The following is a 15,853-nucleotide window of genomic DNA, read 5'->3' on the forward strand; positions in this document are numbered from 1 at the left end:
AAGAGGGCTGACGCCTTTTGTGTTGATTAGGCCAGGACCTGGATATATGTCACTGATGACTCTCTCTATCTACTTCATTAAGAATGTTTGAGCTCATACCCATGAGAGAGGTGTCTAGATCTTACTCAACAACGCCCCCAGGGCCGTCTTCGTGTCACTGCTTGTATCCTTGACCAGCTTGACAATGTCCCTGAACTCACTGATGCCGGCATCTCCTACGCACTCGTACAGCCAACTCTCACTCGTTGTGACCACGGCGCCCTCCCTTCTCAGTCGGTCTAGCGCAATGGGTATCTCCTCCTTGTTGCAGCTGCTCACGCCATCGGCCAGCACGTAGACTTTGTGTCCATTTGCCAGGAGGTCCAATGTGGTCTGGGTCACGCAGATGTGGCTTTCGATACCCACAATCACCACTTCTGACGGCGCCGATGCCTGGAAGTGCTTGCTGATTTCCGGCACCCACATGCTGAAGTAGGTCTTGTCGACATCGGCAGTGGCTTTCTCCAGCAAAGGCTTCAGCTCAGACACCGTTTCGCCCAGCCTCGCCCTGTTTTGAGTAGTGACAAATGTGGGGATCTGGAGAACCTCGGCTGCCCGCAGGACCTTCTGTGAAGTCAAGACGCTGTTTGATAATGTCAGTATACTAATCGGCGTGTGGGCGTAGGCGACCTACACCTTGTCAAAGTTCCAAATGGCGTTGCGGAATTTGTCCTGAAGATCGCAGACACTATGAGGAGCGTCAGCGTTGTCCTGAGGCGCAGATGGGGGAGTGGCCTTACAATATGGCAGGCCTCTCTGGAAGGTTGACGTTAGTTATCTACGTATCATATCGCGTGATGGTCAGACACCTACGGAGTCGCCGCTGGGGGGTGCCTTGCTTGTCGGCCATGGTTGAGGAATGCCTCGGCTGAATGGGAGTGGGCAAGCGGGGGAGGACTGGCCGCGAGTGCGAAAAGAATGAGTGCTGGATTCGCGGTATTCTCAACCTATACATCCAGTGCCACACTGTATTGGATGAGCCGCGAGGCAGAGGATAGTGGTTTTGAGGCTGTGGCGATAGGTTCAGTTCAAAGCACATGTCTTCAGGGTATGAATCGGGGAGCCGCGGGGCAACGGATGTGGGGCATCGAATTGCCGGCCGAATCCGGCGGCCGGACCGTTTCAGCAGCTAATTATGTTTTTAACTAGGTACCTGAGGTACTTAATTAGCGGGCAGTGGGCAACTGACCAACTTAGACCACCAGACAGGCACGAACTGACAGGGACCGTGTCTGAGTCAACATCTGCAGGTCCCTGGATGTTACGAATAACAGACAAGCAAAAGGAGAAGGGCACGAGGAGACTGCAAATGCATCAATAATTCAAGCCAAGCTGCCCGGCGACGTGACGTGTATTCTGCCGAAGGCGATTTGCTAGAAAGCGTACGAAAATTAGGCGAGCTAGATTCTACAGATGTGGACATAAGCCTAGGTATCATACAAGGGCCCCCCAACACCTGGGTTGATCCAGCCAAGTTCCTCTTGTGGACTGGGGAGGGGGAGGGTGCGTTGGTCATATTAGATTGTGCGACATGGGCAATTGAGACTTTCAATGTGCAGAGAGCCCTTATCGGCCAATTGGTATAATCTGGATGAGGTGCAGCAGCCATCACAATAGCTATCCCCAGCTTTAACGATGGTGCATACCTAGTTCACACCCCACTGCCACGAGCTCAGAAGCCTGACGTCTGGCTACCTATGCGTTTGTCATCAGAAGCTATGGACCAAGCTGCGCTTAACAATTGTTTCGCCCAACATTGGAATCCACAAGCCAAGGCACATTGTTGGTTGGTCCTTGGCGATAATCTCGCACTGGAAGCTGTAGCCGGATACTTACATGTTGAACAACTTGCAGTCAGTTCGTGGCCAACTGGGGCGGCGATGTGCCCTGCAGCAATCTAGACGACGAACCATCCACCCCCGACAAGTTGTTTCCCACTAGCGTATGCCACCAGTGCCGACTTGAAGTCGCTTTGGAAACACCTTCACGCTACAGCCGACACGAAGATTGGGCGCTATGGTCACGGAAGCCAATTGAATTGGGATTATAGGCAGGGTAATAAATAACTATATCCTATAGGCCATGGCTGCTATGCAATCAGCGACCTCGCATATATTAACCGAGCAGCTTGAATCCGAGAACGTCTAATTGATACTTCTATGTGTGGGAATTCAATTGCCGAGTATCGTGACCAACAAACCATATTTATATAGACGGCTCTCGGAGTTCGATGGATAGTGCTTTTGGTTTAATCATTTCTTCCTCCGATTTCGTGGAAACAGGTGGTTCCATTGATCGGACTGCGATGCGCCTCTCCGCAATTTTGCTGTCAACGACAGCGGCTGCGCTCACTGATATTGAGCACAAGCCTTTTATGCGCAAAAACATCGACCCCATCGTCTTTCCTGGCAAATACGTGTCTCGTCAGTACCCATAATACCCCCAAATGTTTGTTCTCTTGTCGAATGGTGGATGGTTATAAGGGAGTCAAGTGTCGTATTTCAATGAATGGGCTTCCTAATACCGTCGTTGTTTATATACACACATATTTTCTTCAAAGACATCGTGTTTTCTCCAAAGTCTAACATGATTGTATTTTTTGCAGATATGCATTCTTTTTACGGCTCCGACGCGGTCACGAAGGACTTGCCGACAACTGAACAGTTGCAGGCAGGGTGTCCTTCTGGCGAGAACCCAAATGATCTATCCGTTTACTGTAATTTTATCATCCCCCATGCTTCAATGTATACTAATGTAGAAAGGGGCTCCAACACTATACTATGTGAACGGCGACAACTATACCGAAATATATCCCGCAACGTTTAAGACGTACTATGAGCAAATCGACCACGCCGAGATCCCGTTCCCTAAGAACTTTTACGCCGTCGCCGGCAACGCTAGCGCCAAAAGCCAAGCTGACATTGACGAGAAGATCAATGCTATCACATGGTGGTGCGATGGTAACGGCCCTGAGGATCGCAACAGCCGGCCGCGTGCAGCGTTCCCGCGTGTGACATGTAGCGCGCATATGCAAGCAATCCTTCGTTTTCCCGATTGCGTGAATCCGGACAAAATCACCGAGTACACATATGCCGCAGCTCACGGAGGACGCTGCCCGTCTGGCATGAAACGCATGCCATCTCTCCGTTTCTCGATTCGCTACGACACACGGCGGGCTATTCCCCAAGGTTGGAAGGGCATCCCGCCCATCAAGCTTGCATGCGGAGAGGTATGGAATACAATCCATTCTCACTCTGTGCTTTTGAATGTGACAATTAACTGACCTATGGAAAGATGGGTGAAGGATATTGTTTACATGGTGATTTCATAAACGGGTGGTTCGAGGACGCCGCGAAGAATATGCTCCAGGCTAAGGGTCAAAGCTTTATGAGGATTGATGGCATGCACGGCAACGGCAAACAGTTCAGCAAGTGCAAGGCCAAAGACGCTGATCCAGAGAATGGTACGAGCGACTACCACAAGAGCTTAGAAATGATGGGTCAAATGCCTCACACTGCGAAGAAGTGAAATACCTAAGTAATAGAAGCGCCATGCTTACTATGAGTTCATACAAACATGACGAATATGCTTACAGCTATACCTTGTGTGAGCCATATAACTATAAATGATCACACGCATCATAGCGACTCTATACGTGTCTGATACTTGTGTCTGTAGTAATTGTGTAGAGCAATAATGACGAAAGTGGGTCTTCAAATCAGAGGAGCAACACTAAGCAAACTTATGACTGTACCTTTTTTTTTTTCTCACCAGAAAGCGAAGAAGTACACGCAATCTTCACCTTTCTTTGTGATATCAGAGCGGAAATGGTTCTAGTAAGTTATACAGCTTCAAATTAACAGTCTTGAACATAGTACTGGCGGCCTGCTCGGTCGTTGCCTACATTGTACGTGAGGATGCCAGCTCTACGGCATCAGAAGACTATCTGCGCTGGCGACGTAGATATTTACATTTTCGTGGCTCCGAATCGGACTTTGCCAGGATACGCGTAGGCTTGTAGACGCATGCTCGTCGGGGTCTGCTCTAGGGTCCAGGACACGTTTCTATTGGTGAAGCCCAGACTTATGGCAATCCAGCACCTTTCTTGACCGCTGATTGCTTCAGCCTATGCAAAATAACCGCAGTATAACTATCAGTGGTAGTTGAGGATGCGGCTTTACCTGAAATCTTCTCTGACTGAAACGATTTCACTCAGGTGGCCATTTAGTAACGGGCTCGCTCTGAAGGTGTGGTTATATCCGCCACCAAGGAGAAGCAGGCTGTATGAAGAGTGGAAGGAATAATAATCGTTAGCGGTACAACCGATGGAAAACGGTTCTAGGGCTATGGAGTGGGCCGAATTCCGTTCCAAGAGTGCCCGCCGATGCATGGATCAATTGAGTTTAGCGAGCTTGGCCTACTCATATCACACGTGAGACGAAACGACTGTAGAGGCAATAGATGTGTTCCTGCTGCTGGCCATCCCAATGGCCACTTCCGTAACCGCAGATTTCGAGTTATTATCGATTTATGGGAGCGCCACAGACATATATAGGGTGCCACTATAGCATTTATAGCATTTAGCCTAGTTATACGTAGCACTTGGCCGTTTGGTGAGATGACCGTGAGTACATACATGTCTACCACAGCGTCGCTCACAGTCTCTCCACGCCAAGTGATTACTTCGCAGGGAAGATACCCTTACGTATTAGTGCTTACAATGCCAGAGAGTCACATCATAGGCTACATATTTTCCTCGCGTGCTATTGCTACTTTTCTATGGACAGCGTCAAACACTGGGGAAAGGGATATAGTTCTATGAGCGCCAGCCGCCACTCGGTCTTCCATGTATTGATCACGTAAGCTGCGGCAGGGTATAAGCAGCTTTATGGCCCAGAAAATAGACTGTCACATGGTGCAACGTTGCCGTTATCTGCGAGTGGTTCAATGGGGCTAGAAACAGGGCGCTAAGTATTGCAATCGCAGCACCAAGTTCACTGGGATTTCAACGGAAGTAACCACCGGGGTGGGGGTTTATTATATAAGGAAGCCCTAGAAACTGTAATCATGCAATTCATTACAACCAACTTCTTCCTGTTACTGAATTGTTTTCCCATCGATAATATTGAGAATAAAATCAAAGAAAAGTGGTCGGCAAGAAAATGGCTGGAACGAAATCTACAGAGGCGCTCCCTGCTCTTCCTTCGGATATAACGGTCGAATGGTTAGGCTCCAAACTCAGGCACAAGGTCAAGTCGATCGAGAACACCCACAGCATTTGGGGAACGGCAAGCAAACTGTTTTACGCTATCACGTATGAAGAAGATGAAACCGATAAAAATGATGACGGCGAGGGAAGACCGACACATATCTGCATCAAGGGCGTGTTTGACCCCAAGATGATAGAAGCTCAGCCGTGGACGGTTAGTTTGGCACAGCGAGAGGCTGAATTTTTTTCCAAGGTGGCGTCGCAAGTGAGAAACATGATATTCCCCAAGGGATGGTGGTCAGGCATGAGCGAGAAGCAGGGCATCGCCATCATGAACGACCTCACGAAGGAAGGATGCTCTTTTGCCGCTGATGTGGCCTCATACGAAGTCAAGAAGGTCATGAACGGGGTAGAACAGCTTGCTGCTCTTCATGCGCAATACTGGGGCCAAAGCCAAGAAGACCATCCCTGTATGAATCAACACCCTATTCTGTTTTCCTCCAGGTTTCACTTTAGGGATTGGTACTAACAAGAAGTCTCGACAGGGATCTGGAACAATTACGACCCCGCGTTGAAGTTTATCTGCACTCCATGGGATGATGTGGTGCGTCAATTAGGTCGACCCCAGCTACCCGAACACCTGATGAACGGAAAGCTCTGCAATGAGGCATTAAATCGTTACTTTGCCGAACGCAACCCACGCTTCCGTACGCTTCTACACGGAGACACCCATATTGGGAATATCTACTTCACGGCTGAAGGAAAAATTGGGTTTCTAGACTGGTCAGCGTTCCATTTCGGATCCTGTTTCCACGACATCGTGTACCACATGACGGCCATGCTGAGCATTGAGGATCGTCGTTCTCACGAAATGGAAATCCTTGATCATTACCTCGACGCCCTGCATCAAATGGGTGGACCCAAGTTTGACCGAAACGACCCTGAGGTTATGATTGAATACCGACGCTCTTTCATGACTAACGTAATCTGGCTCGTCTGTCCCGATGGTCTGCAGTCTAAGGAGCGGGTTGCTATGTTGTGTGAGCGTGCTGTGGCTACGTATGAAGACCACAAGGTCATTGAAGTCATTTTGGGCCAGCCGGAGCCTACTGCTGCTGCACCTGGGGCTTGAGTTTGTGTTTGTATCTGTGCAAGGTCTGTATGTTCAGAATCAAAGCGGTTTCAATGCGCCAAATCACCACTTTCATATCTAGGTACGCCTGCAGTCACATATGGTTATAACAATACTATGAAGATTTCGAGAAGGAAACCTTAAGTTCATACCGGCGCTATATTCACACATCTGGGTGCTGTAGCTATCGCCTAATCAACGCTAGGTATTTTTGACGACACGCCAATGAGCCAACTCGCTCTTTCACGTCTTCAAATTTCATATCAATCTAACAACCACTGAATAATATCCCATAGATTAGAGGATTGTTTGCATACTCCCAGGAATTCTTGTATACATCTTGGATCTTGACTTTATGAAGAATCTTCCGCCTACCCGTCATTGGACGTCACCGTAGCCTGATCCATGACTACAAGAGCTGGCAGTACACTTATGGCTAGCTGCCTAGGTAGGTGGAAGAGGGCAGGAAATATAGTTTCCGGTCTCTTCATGCCACTGCCTTGGAGATGTTGTACTCGTTGATGACACTGACCAGCTTTTGGAAACTTCCGATAGGTTGGTAATCCAGGTCATTGAAGCCGAAACCTTTGGGCCCACCGATCTCGATTCCCCTGGCTGTCGATGTCCACTTCTCCGAGGCCGTGATTCCAAGCACCACAACCAGAAGGCCGTATCTGTATTCCTGGGTCCCAACTGCCTCTCCATTCTGGGCATCGATGACGCAGACCAAGTCCGGTACCACCGCGAGGATCTATGCAAGGTTATAGTCAGTGGACAGCGCACTAGGGAATGCAATCCGGTTTGCTTACCTGCTCTTTTCCATCTGCGTCTATCTTCTTGACAAATATGTTCTCATTTTTGAAAGGTATCACAGCCTTCTCCGTCATACCAGCACCATCTTCTGCCGCTGACTCTATAATGACCTCCCCGTAAGCATGCCCCATTTTGGTGACCCTCTCGACTCCAACAATTTTGCCCTTGAAGAGAACTTTGGCTGACTGAGGGCCTCCAACTTCGTCAATAATAGACTCAGCGACAGTGTCGATCTGGTTGGTACAACGTGACATTGCGACAGCACGACCGATCCTCCAAGATAGTGAGATCGTGTTTTCTACTACCCAAGACTTGGTGTTCGCACCACTGACTGGTCCCTTGGCACATCCGACGTGGGATCCCATTTGGGAAAGAGCAGCGCGAAATGCACGCTCGGCCTCCAGTTCTGTGCGAGCCTTCGTCATTATCTGCGTTAATTAGCCAAAGATCAATGCACTTTCAATGGGAAATTTTGCTGTGACTTACCATGACTCTTCCATTTCCGTCGGATATGGCCGATGGTATCATGGTCGCCTTCTTTTCAAAGACTACAGGTGTTGTCTGCCATGAGACCGGGTATGCCCGACCCATCCAATCCCCGTCAACAGTCGGTATATCCATATTCGTCGATGCTCCCAAAATTAAACCTTGGAGGCCATTGCCGCCCCCTATCTCAAGAGAGATTACGGCATTAGGCTTGAGTTTGAGAAAGTCGTACAGGACTGTTTGAGACTCCATAATTCTGAATAAGCGATATCAGCACCAGTAGGCCTCGAATCGAGAATGGAACTTACTCATCTCCGTAGGGCTTCTCTATCGATACTTGCGGCGACCCCTTACCACCACCGCATGCCACAAGATCGTCGTCTTTCAGATCGCTGGGGGAAATGACACGTACAGTGGCTCCAGCTCTGAGCATCTCCCGAAGCCGCAGCATATGTTGGTAAGGGCTACCACCGCCGCCTGTACCTAGTATGTAGCATCCAATGGTAATCCAGTCAACGTCTGTCTCTGAGATGAACCATTGTCTATCCAAAACTTGCGGCTTGTAACCCTCTATATAGTCTTTCGTGAAGACAAGCTTGTGAGGTGACTTGGACATTTCCAAGGGGCTATTGCGCTGGTTTTCGCACGATATCTGATCTGTCTCTTCTGGAATGGGGTCGGCTTGGTCGTTCATATTTTCCTCCATGCCCGAGAAATCTGTCCTCGAGAAGTCGAAATCCCCAACCGCTTTGATGACAATCCTCGACTTGTCTGCAATGTACTATACTTGCGCTTTAGGAAAGATTATTTAGATAGGCTGCAGCATTGTAACGTACCTGTAGTGGAATGCTCTCAACCTCCGCAATAGTTATAGTGTCCCGCAAGGCACCATTTTCTACAGCCTTCTCGACAGCGCGCTTCGATAGTTCGTCAATGGCTTGAGATACAGTTCGTAACTCCGTACTTTCAATAGAGTCGACGACACCACTAACTCTCGCTGTTGCGGCGCCGATGGCATTCGCAACACCGGACCAGTTAGGCTTGATAACCTTACTGGCACCTTTCAAGGTGTCTGGAGCGATTACCGCTCCACCTCCCACCAGAACAACGGGGATGTCATCTGGAGAGGTCTTCATTGTGTCGACGATACGTTCAATGGTTGCTTTGACTTTGGCTCTGAATTCATCAAGTCCGTCCTTCAAAGGGGAAGAATTCACTCGGGAGCGGTCGCCGATTTGAAGTTCTTCATTGCTTAGAACCATATAATCCGTAGCTGTGGGAATGTCGCCCCCAAATACCAAGGCTTTTTCTTGAATCTGATAACCGACACTGTCGGGTCCAATCTTTAGACTTCCATCCTTGTCTTTACGGACGATCGAGCCACCACCAAGTCCAATGCTCTTCACATCCGGGTAAGAAAAGTTTGTCCGCACGCCTGATATCTCGCTGTACGCCGCGGCTTGTCTCGGGAATCCATTCTTCAGTAGTAGGCCTACATCTGTGGTAGTACCACCGATGTCCACAACCATCATCGCTTCTCTATCAAGTCCTTGTGTCAAGAAAGCAGCACCACGCATAGAATTGGTCGGACCACTGGAAAAGGTCCTAATGGGAAGTCGAGCTGCAGAGTGGGCCGGCAGAATCGTCCCATCGTTCTGGGTGATGAAAACAGGACACCTGAGGTTCAGGCGGCCAATTGCGTCTCGGAACGCATGTATTGTGCGTCGGGCGAATGCCAAAATGGCTGCATTGAGAACAGCTGCGTTCTCCCTCTCTAGAAACCCGATATTGGCTACATCTTTGGACTTGACGATGTCGACATCTGGGAGGAGTTCTCGGATAATCTCTTCGGCCCTCTCTTCCTGGCGATATACGACATCGACAGGACTGAAGACACCGACAATTACGATGCTTCTGATCCCCTGGGATTTGATCTCCTCGCATTGCCGGCGGATTTCGTCTTCGTCAAGTTCGCAGATTAAGCTGCCATCAATTTCCAAGCCGCCGTCGACGAGCCCCCTGTAGCCACAGATGATGTTCCGAAGCTCCGGTGGCCAGTCTACACCAACGGGGATCTCTTTTGAGAACGGCCCGCAAAGTCGAAGCACTGCCACACGGGCAAGTCGAGATTTATCCATCTCAACTACCGCATTAATGAAATGCGTGGTGCCGATAGTGACGCTAGCAACATCCGTGGGGTCGATGTTTGACTCCCGGAACATCTCGTTGATGACATTGTTGATCCCATCGCTGGGGTTCTTAGTCGTACTTGACTTCTTCCAAGCGACTATGCCTCTACCTGGTTCAGATGACCGGAGAGGGTCAAGGATGACACCATCTGTGTTTGTACTGCGCAGCAATGTCAGCGCTCCGTCGACGTAGGTCCATCCAAGACAAGGGGCCTTACCCGCCGACGTCGACACCGATCCTCAAGTACGGTACCTTCATGGTTTACCAATTCTGGCTTTCCGCAAAGTTGAGGTCGACCTTTGATCCGAGTTTTACAAAGCTAATGGAGGACTATAGACTCGAGATGCAAACGGTAGATACTGGAATGAGCGACGCCTAGGAACCTGATGACTGACGAAAGTATTCAAGACGTGCTGCAGAAGTCAATAAGCGCCCCGAAGATTGTACCACACTTTAGCTAATGCTTTGAGTGTACCATAGTATCAGACCCTCTCCGATTGTCCGCCGATGAATTCACGGGTGTAAGTAACAGAGACGGCCGGTCGGAGGCCAATCATTCGGACCTTGAGCGTCGGGGTTGCAGGTGGGACTTCAGAAACAGTGGGACGATCGGAGTGCGCCCGAACAGCCGACACCAAAAACGCCAACTGAACTCTGCGCCTACATCGAGACAGACACGCGACTAAGCAGATAGAACAGGCCATGTAAGACACGCACGAGGTTCGCTCTATGGATTTGAAACCCTGAAAGGTTATTGACACGTGTGACTCTTATCTGTCATGCCCGATCCAAGCCTCCGGATATACAGAGGTCCTATTGAAAGCCGGCCCGCTACGATGCATTAAGCGGCGTGGTTTACTCTGTCGGCAACACCCCCGACGGTTATCTTTACGGCACCACATTTAATGCCGTGCGCCAGTCCTAGCCGCCTTGGCCTGATTCGTGTGTATTTGGACGCAGCTTATCATTCCCTCAGTGTAGATCATACCATAATCCGGCGTTCGGCGGCCTGTCCCGGCGGTGCGGCCGGGCTCTGATAACGAGGAGTATCTCCTTGGCGAACTGGTGCGTTGGACGCATAGCCCAAGTAGATAATTCATTGAACCCCCTTAAGAAATCAATTGGACAGCATGCACGTACCAGTGCAGGAAGCGCTTCAACATTGAGAAGCAATGAGCAAAGTCATTCGCAGGGTCAAGGAGGTCGCCGTCCTCAAGGCTGACGAAGCCCATCATGAAGAAGTCAGCGCCTGGTGCAATCGTGACTTGATACCTCTCCCGCCCTCGCGGCGCACCTGGGGTTGGTTCAACTTCTTTGGCTGTTGGTCGATGTAAGCAGGTCAACCTCCACTCATGGAAACTTTTGCGCGGAGGGTCTGGCAAGATGGTGTAGAAACTTACTGACCTGCTGCTACAGATCTTCCCTCAACATGTCAACATGGCAAACTCCCAACACATTTCTGACGCAGGGGCTCTCTGTGGGACAGTCGATGGCTATTGTGGTCATTTCAAGAGCCCTGTGCACCCTCTTTGCTGTCCTTGTCGCTTGGTGTGGTTTGAGTAAGTCAACTTGAAACTATTATCAACAATTTATAGCGTCGGTTGTAGAATTTGACCAGCTGACCTCGTCATGTAGCATGGCACATCGGATTTACGGTACAGAATCGTTACACATGGGGAATGAGAGGCAGTTATATCCCCTTGTTGCAACGGATTCTGTTAAACTTCATTTGGTGTGCCATTCAATGTATGTGCAGATATTCTCCCATAATTTGAAACACCTTCAGAGTCTAACGGATTATTGTATAGGCTGGAACGGTGGTAAGCTCGTTAGGTAAGTCAAGGCGCACTTACTAGGGCAGATAGCTCCAACAACTCTGGAACGTTGCTAACCGAACCTATCCCAGTGTGTGTATTACTGCCATATGGCCGTCTTTCTCCCAGATACCCAACACGTTGAGCGCCAGTACACCCACCACAACATATGAACTGATCGGATTCATGGTATTCTGGATTATTTCGGTCCCCTTTCTTCTGATAAGACCGGAGAAGTTCAAGAAGCCATTCTTTGTATCATCAGTTGCATGTGGCTTTGCCATGATAGCCCTGATGATTTGGTCGCTATCCGTCGCAAAGGGAGTGGGCCCAATCTTTTATCAGGGCCAGAAAGTCTCATCGACCTCCAAATGGAATGTTTCGTGGTTAATTCTCGGCGGCATCAACCAGGCTATTGGCGGCAAGGCCGCAGGAATGACTAACAGCAGTGACTTCTCGAGGTATGCCAAGAGAAAGCGAGACTACATCGTAGGCACTCTGAGTGTCTACTGGCTAGTTGGAATCCTTGTCTGCTTCGGAGGACTAGTCACCACGGCTGCATGCCAAAAGATATACGGGGAAGTCTATTGGAACCCACCTGACTTGTTGATGGTGATGATGGACCGTAAGTCTGAAGACATCTACCTAGCGCCCAGAGTTTTCGCTAACACGTGTACCGATACAGATGGCAAAGGTTCTTCTGCCGCTCGAGCAGGCGTGTTTTTTGCAGCACTGTCCTTTGCATTTGCCTCGATGTTCGAAAATGTCTGCTCCAACTCCGTGGCGGGTGGTATCGACCTCTCTGGACTGTTTCCCAAATATATCAACATACGACGTGGCTCGCTCATTACCTTCTTTGCCGCATGGATCATTCAGCCATGGCAACTTGTAAATAGGGCGGCCACATTCGTTTCCGTTCTGAACTCGTTCTCCGTCTTCTTGGCTCCCATCATGGGCGTTATGGTATGCGACTACTTCCTGTTACGAAACCAGAAGGTGCGGTTTTCGAGTCTCTTTCACCCTGAGGGATCCGACTACTGGTTTTGCCACGGCGTCAATTTCCGAGTCATTCCTTGTTGGATTGCTGGATGGGCACCGACAATAGGAGGCTTGATCTCCACCGCTGGTGGCATCAGTGCACCAAGGGCGGTTTCCGAGCTGTATTACATGGCCTTTTTCATAGGGTTCTTCATCAGTTTTACTCTTTTCTACATTGTGAATTTTTTCTTTCCGCCAGAACACCTCGGCGAGTACGACGAAGTGGATAAGTATGGTACCTTTACGGTCAATGAAGCAGCGCGATTGGGCATCATTCCAACAGAAGCAGTGGACGATGTTACAATTGGTGATTTGAAAGAAGACATGGTCGAGACTCAAGTCTCGGTCTCTCCAGACGCGAGAGACTCTGGACACAGACGATGGTGGGATATCAGGCGATTGTAATGACCACTCTTCGCGCACAAGGAGGAAGGAAGGTCGCATTGACTTTGAACAGAGGGAACAGGTCAGCCCATATTTACGTTCCAACATATCTTACCAATGCTACCATGCATCGACATTGCAATTCCTCCTATGTGCTCCGAATCAATCAGTACATCTGTTCTACCAGTGAGTCCAGTCTGTGTCATGTGAAGAGTGGGTCAACATTACTATCGCCTCCGAGGCAGGAGTCATATCTGAGTCGTCACGTGATCCATAGCACGCAATTTTCTAGCTCGTTTCCATCCACCGTTGACCCACCGAGACTGTGACTCCTGGCAGCGCAGTCAGTGCCCGTTTTGGCAATTAAAGATACCAGAGTGCGCGCAGCTGTTGAGCGTCCTGCTTGATCATTTTCCACCGGCCTGATCGGGCAGATTATCCCGCTTACAATGGCGACGCCATTGCATGTGATATGGGGGCCTCAAAGGAAGCGCCCCCTGAGTGCAGCATTGATAAGATGCCAGCATGTCTCAGTGCATCGAGGCTCGAGGACTAGTATAGGCCTGATCAACGCCCTCAGAGCAATGGGTTTCAACGATGTCTCAAGGCACCGCGCAGTCGCTGGTTTTGCCACCTCACACGCACCGCGGCAGCAGGTGTCTGCCATCGTCGTGGGTGGCGGCGCCTCTGGTATAGCCGTCCTGGGCAACCTGCTAGAGAAGATCGAGCATGGCAAAATCTCCTGGATCGATACGGAGTTCAAAGGCGGTCGCATAAACCGCAAATACCGTGAGGTGCCAAGCAATACGAAGGTCGGCCTTTTCCTTGCTTATGCCCAGGCAACGCAGCCATTCCTGGATGCCATCGAGCAAACACCAAAGCCAAATGCAGTAACAGCTTTGGAAGATCTACCACAGGATAGCACTTGTTCGTTGCACTATGCGGGGGATATGCTTCAGCTGCTGTCGGATGGACTGGTGAAGCATGGTCGAGTGGAACGGTTTGAGGGCAAGGTTGCAGAAGCGAACCACAATGAAGAGGTACGTAACTTACATGTTTCAATTTGAACAATTTTGACTAATCGACCGCATTGAAAGACTTCAGAATGGAGCGTGAAAATACAAAATTCTTCTTCGGGGAGTACTGAGAGCCGGACAGCTCCGATAGTTGTATACTGCACAGGGTCGTCGCCGACCACTGTTCAGCTACCTACATCGTCTACCGCCTCCTCCCCTGCTCTTCTCGACCTCGACACAGCGCTGAAGCCTACAGCTCTCGCGCAGGAAATCGTATCCGACAAGGAGATCACTGTTGGCGTTGTTGGAGCTTCTCACTCTGCCATTTTGGTCATCATGAATCTGTTTAAGCTCGCCCAAAAGACACATCCTCGCCTCCGAATCCGTTGGTTCGCTCGTTCCCCAAGCCTCAAATACGCAGTGTATAAAGATGGCTGGATTCTGTATGACAACACCGGCTTGAAGGGAGAAGCTGCTCGGTTTGCCCGTGAGCAGTTGGATGGAGAGAACCTGGCTTCCAGCGAAGCTGGAAAGGTCATCACTCGAGTTGATTGTTCAGGTGGCGCTCAGAAAGAGCGGGAGGCGATGACCCGAGAATTGCCAAACTGCGACTACGTGGTCCAAGCTGTAGGATTCACCAGGGACGAACTTCCAGCAATGAGCCAGGATATCGTGTTCAACCCTGAGACTGGCGGGTTCTCAGATGCACAAACAGGAAAGGATCTGCCCGGACTTTTTGGGGCGGGAATCGCATTCCCGGAGAAGGTTGTGGACCCTGTGGGCAACGTCGAGTACGCCGTGGGATTCTTCAAATTTATGAAGTTCCTGAAAAAGGTAATCCCAAACTGGGTGGCCAAGACCGATAAATAATCCTTGTCATGAGGACCACGGTTTCTATACTTGTCTGTTGGGCTTATTGGCTGTCTCAGATCTACAGTGCCTGTAAGAATAGACCAAGCGATTCACGAATGTATTACTCAAAGCATAGAATAGACGCGCCATAGAAACAGGTAACTGTTAGGTATTTCACTCTGTGTAAGGGACAAATGGTACCAAAAAACCGTCAAGTGAGTCCATCAGAACGTTGCTGTAATCTTCAAGCACGGGGAAGAAAAATCCTCCAACACCATCTTCTGTTGCTCTGGGTGTATTTGCCATATCAGCCAGCTGTGTGGTTTGACACAGTGATTCTGAAAGATATCCAAGCCCTGCATCCTTTTCCGTTTTCACCCTCTCGCCTGGCCCTTCACGCTGTCCCCCATGAGACTGGGATGGCCTTCTTTTGGTCCGTGTTGAGCAACGCTGCTGTGTAGATTCCTTCTTGCACGGTCGTTGCCTCCCTATTTTCCTGGGGCGTTTCTTGAATTCATCGTCCGTGATTACCTGGGACAGCGCAATTGCAGATCTCAAGGTTTCCTCCTGGAAGGGCAAAGGTACCGTGACCAGTAGGGCCTTCGGCGGATTCTCCAGCATACCGTCCCCAATCTGCCGCCGGGGACCTGTGCCCATACAGTGCCAGCCTGGTTCCTCTTGACTGTGGAGGCTCTGCCATTTCGCGTCTATTGGAGCACAAGGACGACCTAACCGGATGCTGCAATCAACCTGGAGGTAATCTTGGTCCTCGTATCCTTGATCGACATGAAATGTAGTTGTCTGATACATCTGCTTCAAGGCATTGATCAGTGAGTCCTTGGTTGTGTCTTTGCTTTTCAGTGGCTTCTTGTTGGACAAA

At 49.8% G+C, this 15,853-nt stretch overlaps 6 protein-coding genes across 6 annotated transcripts; 4 read left to right on the forward strand and 2 right to left on the reverse strand.

Moving 5' to 3' along the window:
* Positions 1-114: 114 nt before the first annotated feature.
* On the reverse strand, positions 115-889 carry JN550_000662 (uncharacterized protein; the record flags this gene model as incomplete). Its single annotated transcript, XM_049318384.1, has 4 exons — positions 115-622; positions 674-727; positions 780-795; positions 853-889. The coding sequence occupies 4 exons, from the start codon at positions 887-889 to the stop codon at positions 115-117; spliced, it is 615 nt and encodes a 204-aa protein (XP_049177951.1).
* A 1,455-nt stretch (positions 890-2,344) lies between these two features.
* Positions 2,345-3,567, forward strand: JN550_000663 (uncharacterized protein; the record flags this gene model as incomplete). Its single annotated transcript, XM_049318395.1, has 4 exons — positions 2,345-2,462; positions 2,645-2,755; positions 2,802-3,268; positions 3,334-3,567. 4 exons carry the CDS (start codon positions 2,345-2,347, stop codon positions 3,565-3,567), a joined length of 930 nt encoding a protein of 309 aa, XP_049177952.1.
* A 1,634-nt stretch (positions 3,568-5,201) lies between these two features.
* JN550_000664 (uncharacterized protein) lies at positions 5,202-6,380 on the forward strand (the record flags this gene model as incomplete). The annotated part of the gene is made up of 2 exons (XM_049318406.1): positions 5,202-5,718; positions 5,794-6,380. 2 exons carry the CDS (start codon positions 5,202-5,204, stop codon positions 6,378-6,380), a joined length of 1,104 nt encoding a protein of 367 aa, XP_049177953.1.
* Positions 6,381-6,867: 487 nt separating this feature from the next.
* On the reverse strand, positions 6,868-10,127 carry JN550_000665 (uncharacterized protein; the record flags this gene model as incomplete). The annotated part of the gene is made up of 6 exons (XM_049318417.1): positions 6,868-7,131; positions 7,190-7,621; positions 7,680-7,935; positions 7,988-8,460; positions 8,516-10,028; positions 10,087-10,127. The coding sequence occupies 6 exons, from the start codon at positions 10,125-10,127 to the stop codon at positions 6,868-6,870; spliced, it is 2,979 nt and encodes a 992-aa protein (XP_049177954.1).
* A 914-nt stretch (positions 10,128-11,041) lies between these two features.
* JN550_000666 (uncharacterized protein) lies at positions 11,042-13,126 on the forward strand (the record flags this gene model as incomplete). The annotated part of the gene is made up of 6 exons (XM_049318429.1): positions 11,042-11,199; positions 11,286-11,428; positions 11,505-11,615; positions 11,678-11,702; positions 11,776-12,308; positions 12,369-13,126. 6 exons carry the CDS (start codon positions 11,042-11,044, stop codon positions 13,124-13,126), a joined length of 1,728 nt encoding a protein of 575 aa, XP_049177955.1.
* A 563-nt stretch (positions 13,127-13,689) lies between these two features.
* On the forward strand, positions 13,690-14,991 carry JN550_000667 (uncharacterized protein; the record flags this gene model as incomplete). Its single annotated transcript, XM_049318440.1, has 2 exons — positions 13,690-14,145; positions 14,203-14,991. The coding sequence occupies 2 exons, from the start codon at positions 13,690-13,692 to the stop codon at positions 14,989-14,991; spliced, it is 1,245 nt and encodes a 414-aa protein (XP_049177956.1).
* Positions 14,992-15,853: the final 862 nt, after the last annotated feature.

The sequence above is a fragment of the Neoarthrinium moseri genome, assembly GCF_022829205.1.
Source record: "Neoarthrinium moseri strain CBS 164.80 chromosome Unknown scaffold1_Wmoseri_CBS_16480, whole genome shotgun sequence".
Classification (NCBI taxonomy): domain Eukaryota; kingdom Fungi; phylum Ascomycota; class Sordariomycetes; order Amphisphaeriales; family Apiosporaceae; genus Neoarthrinium; species Neoarthrinium moseri.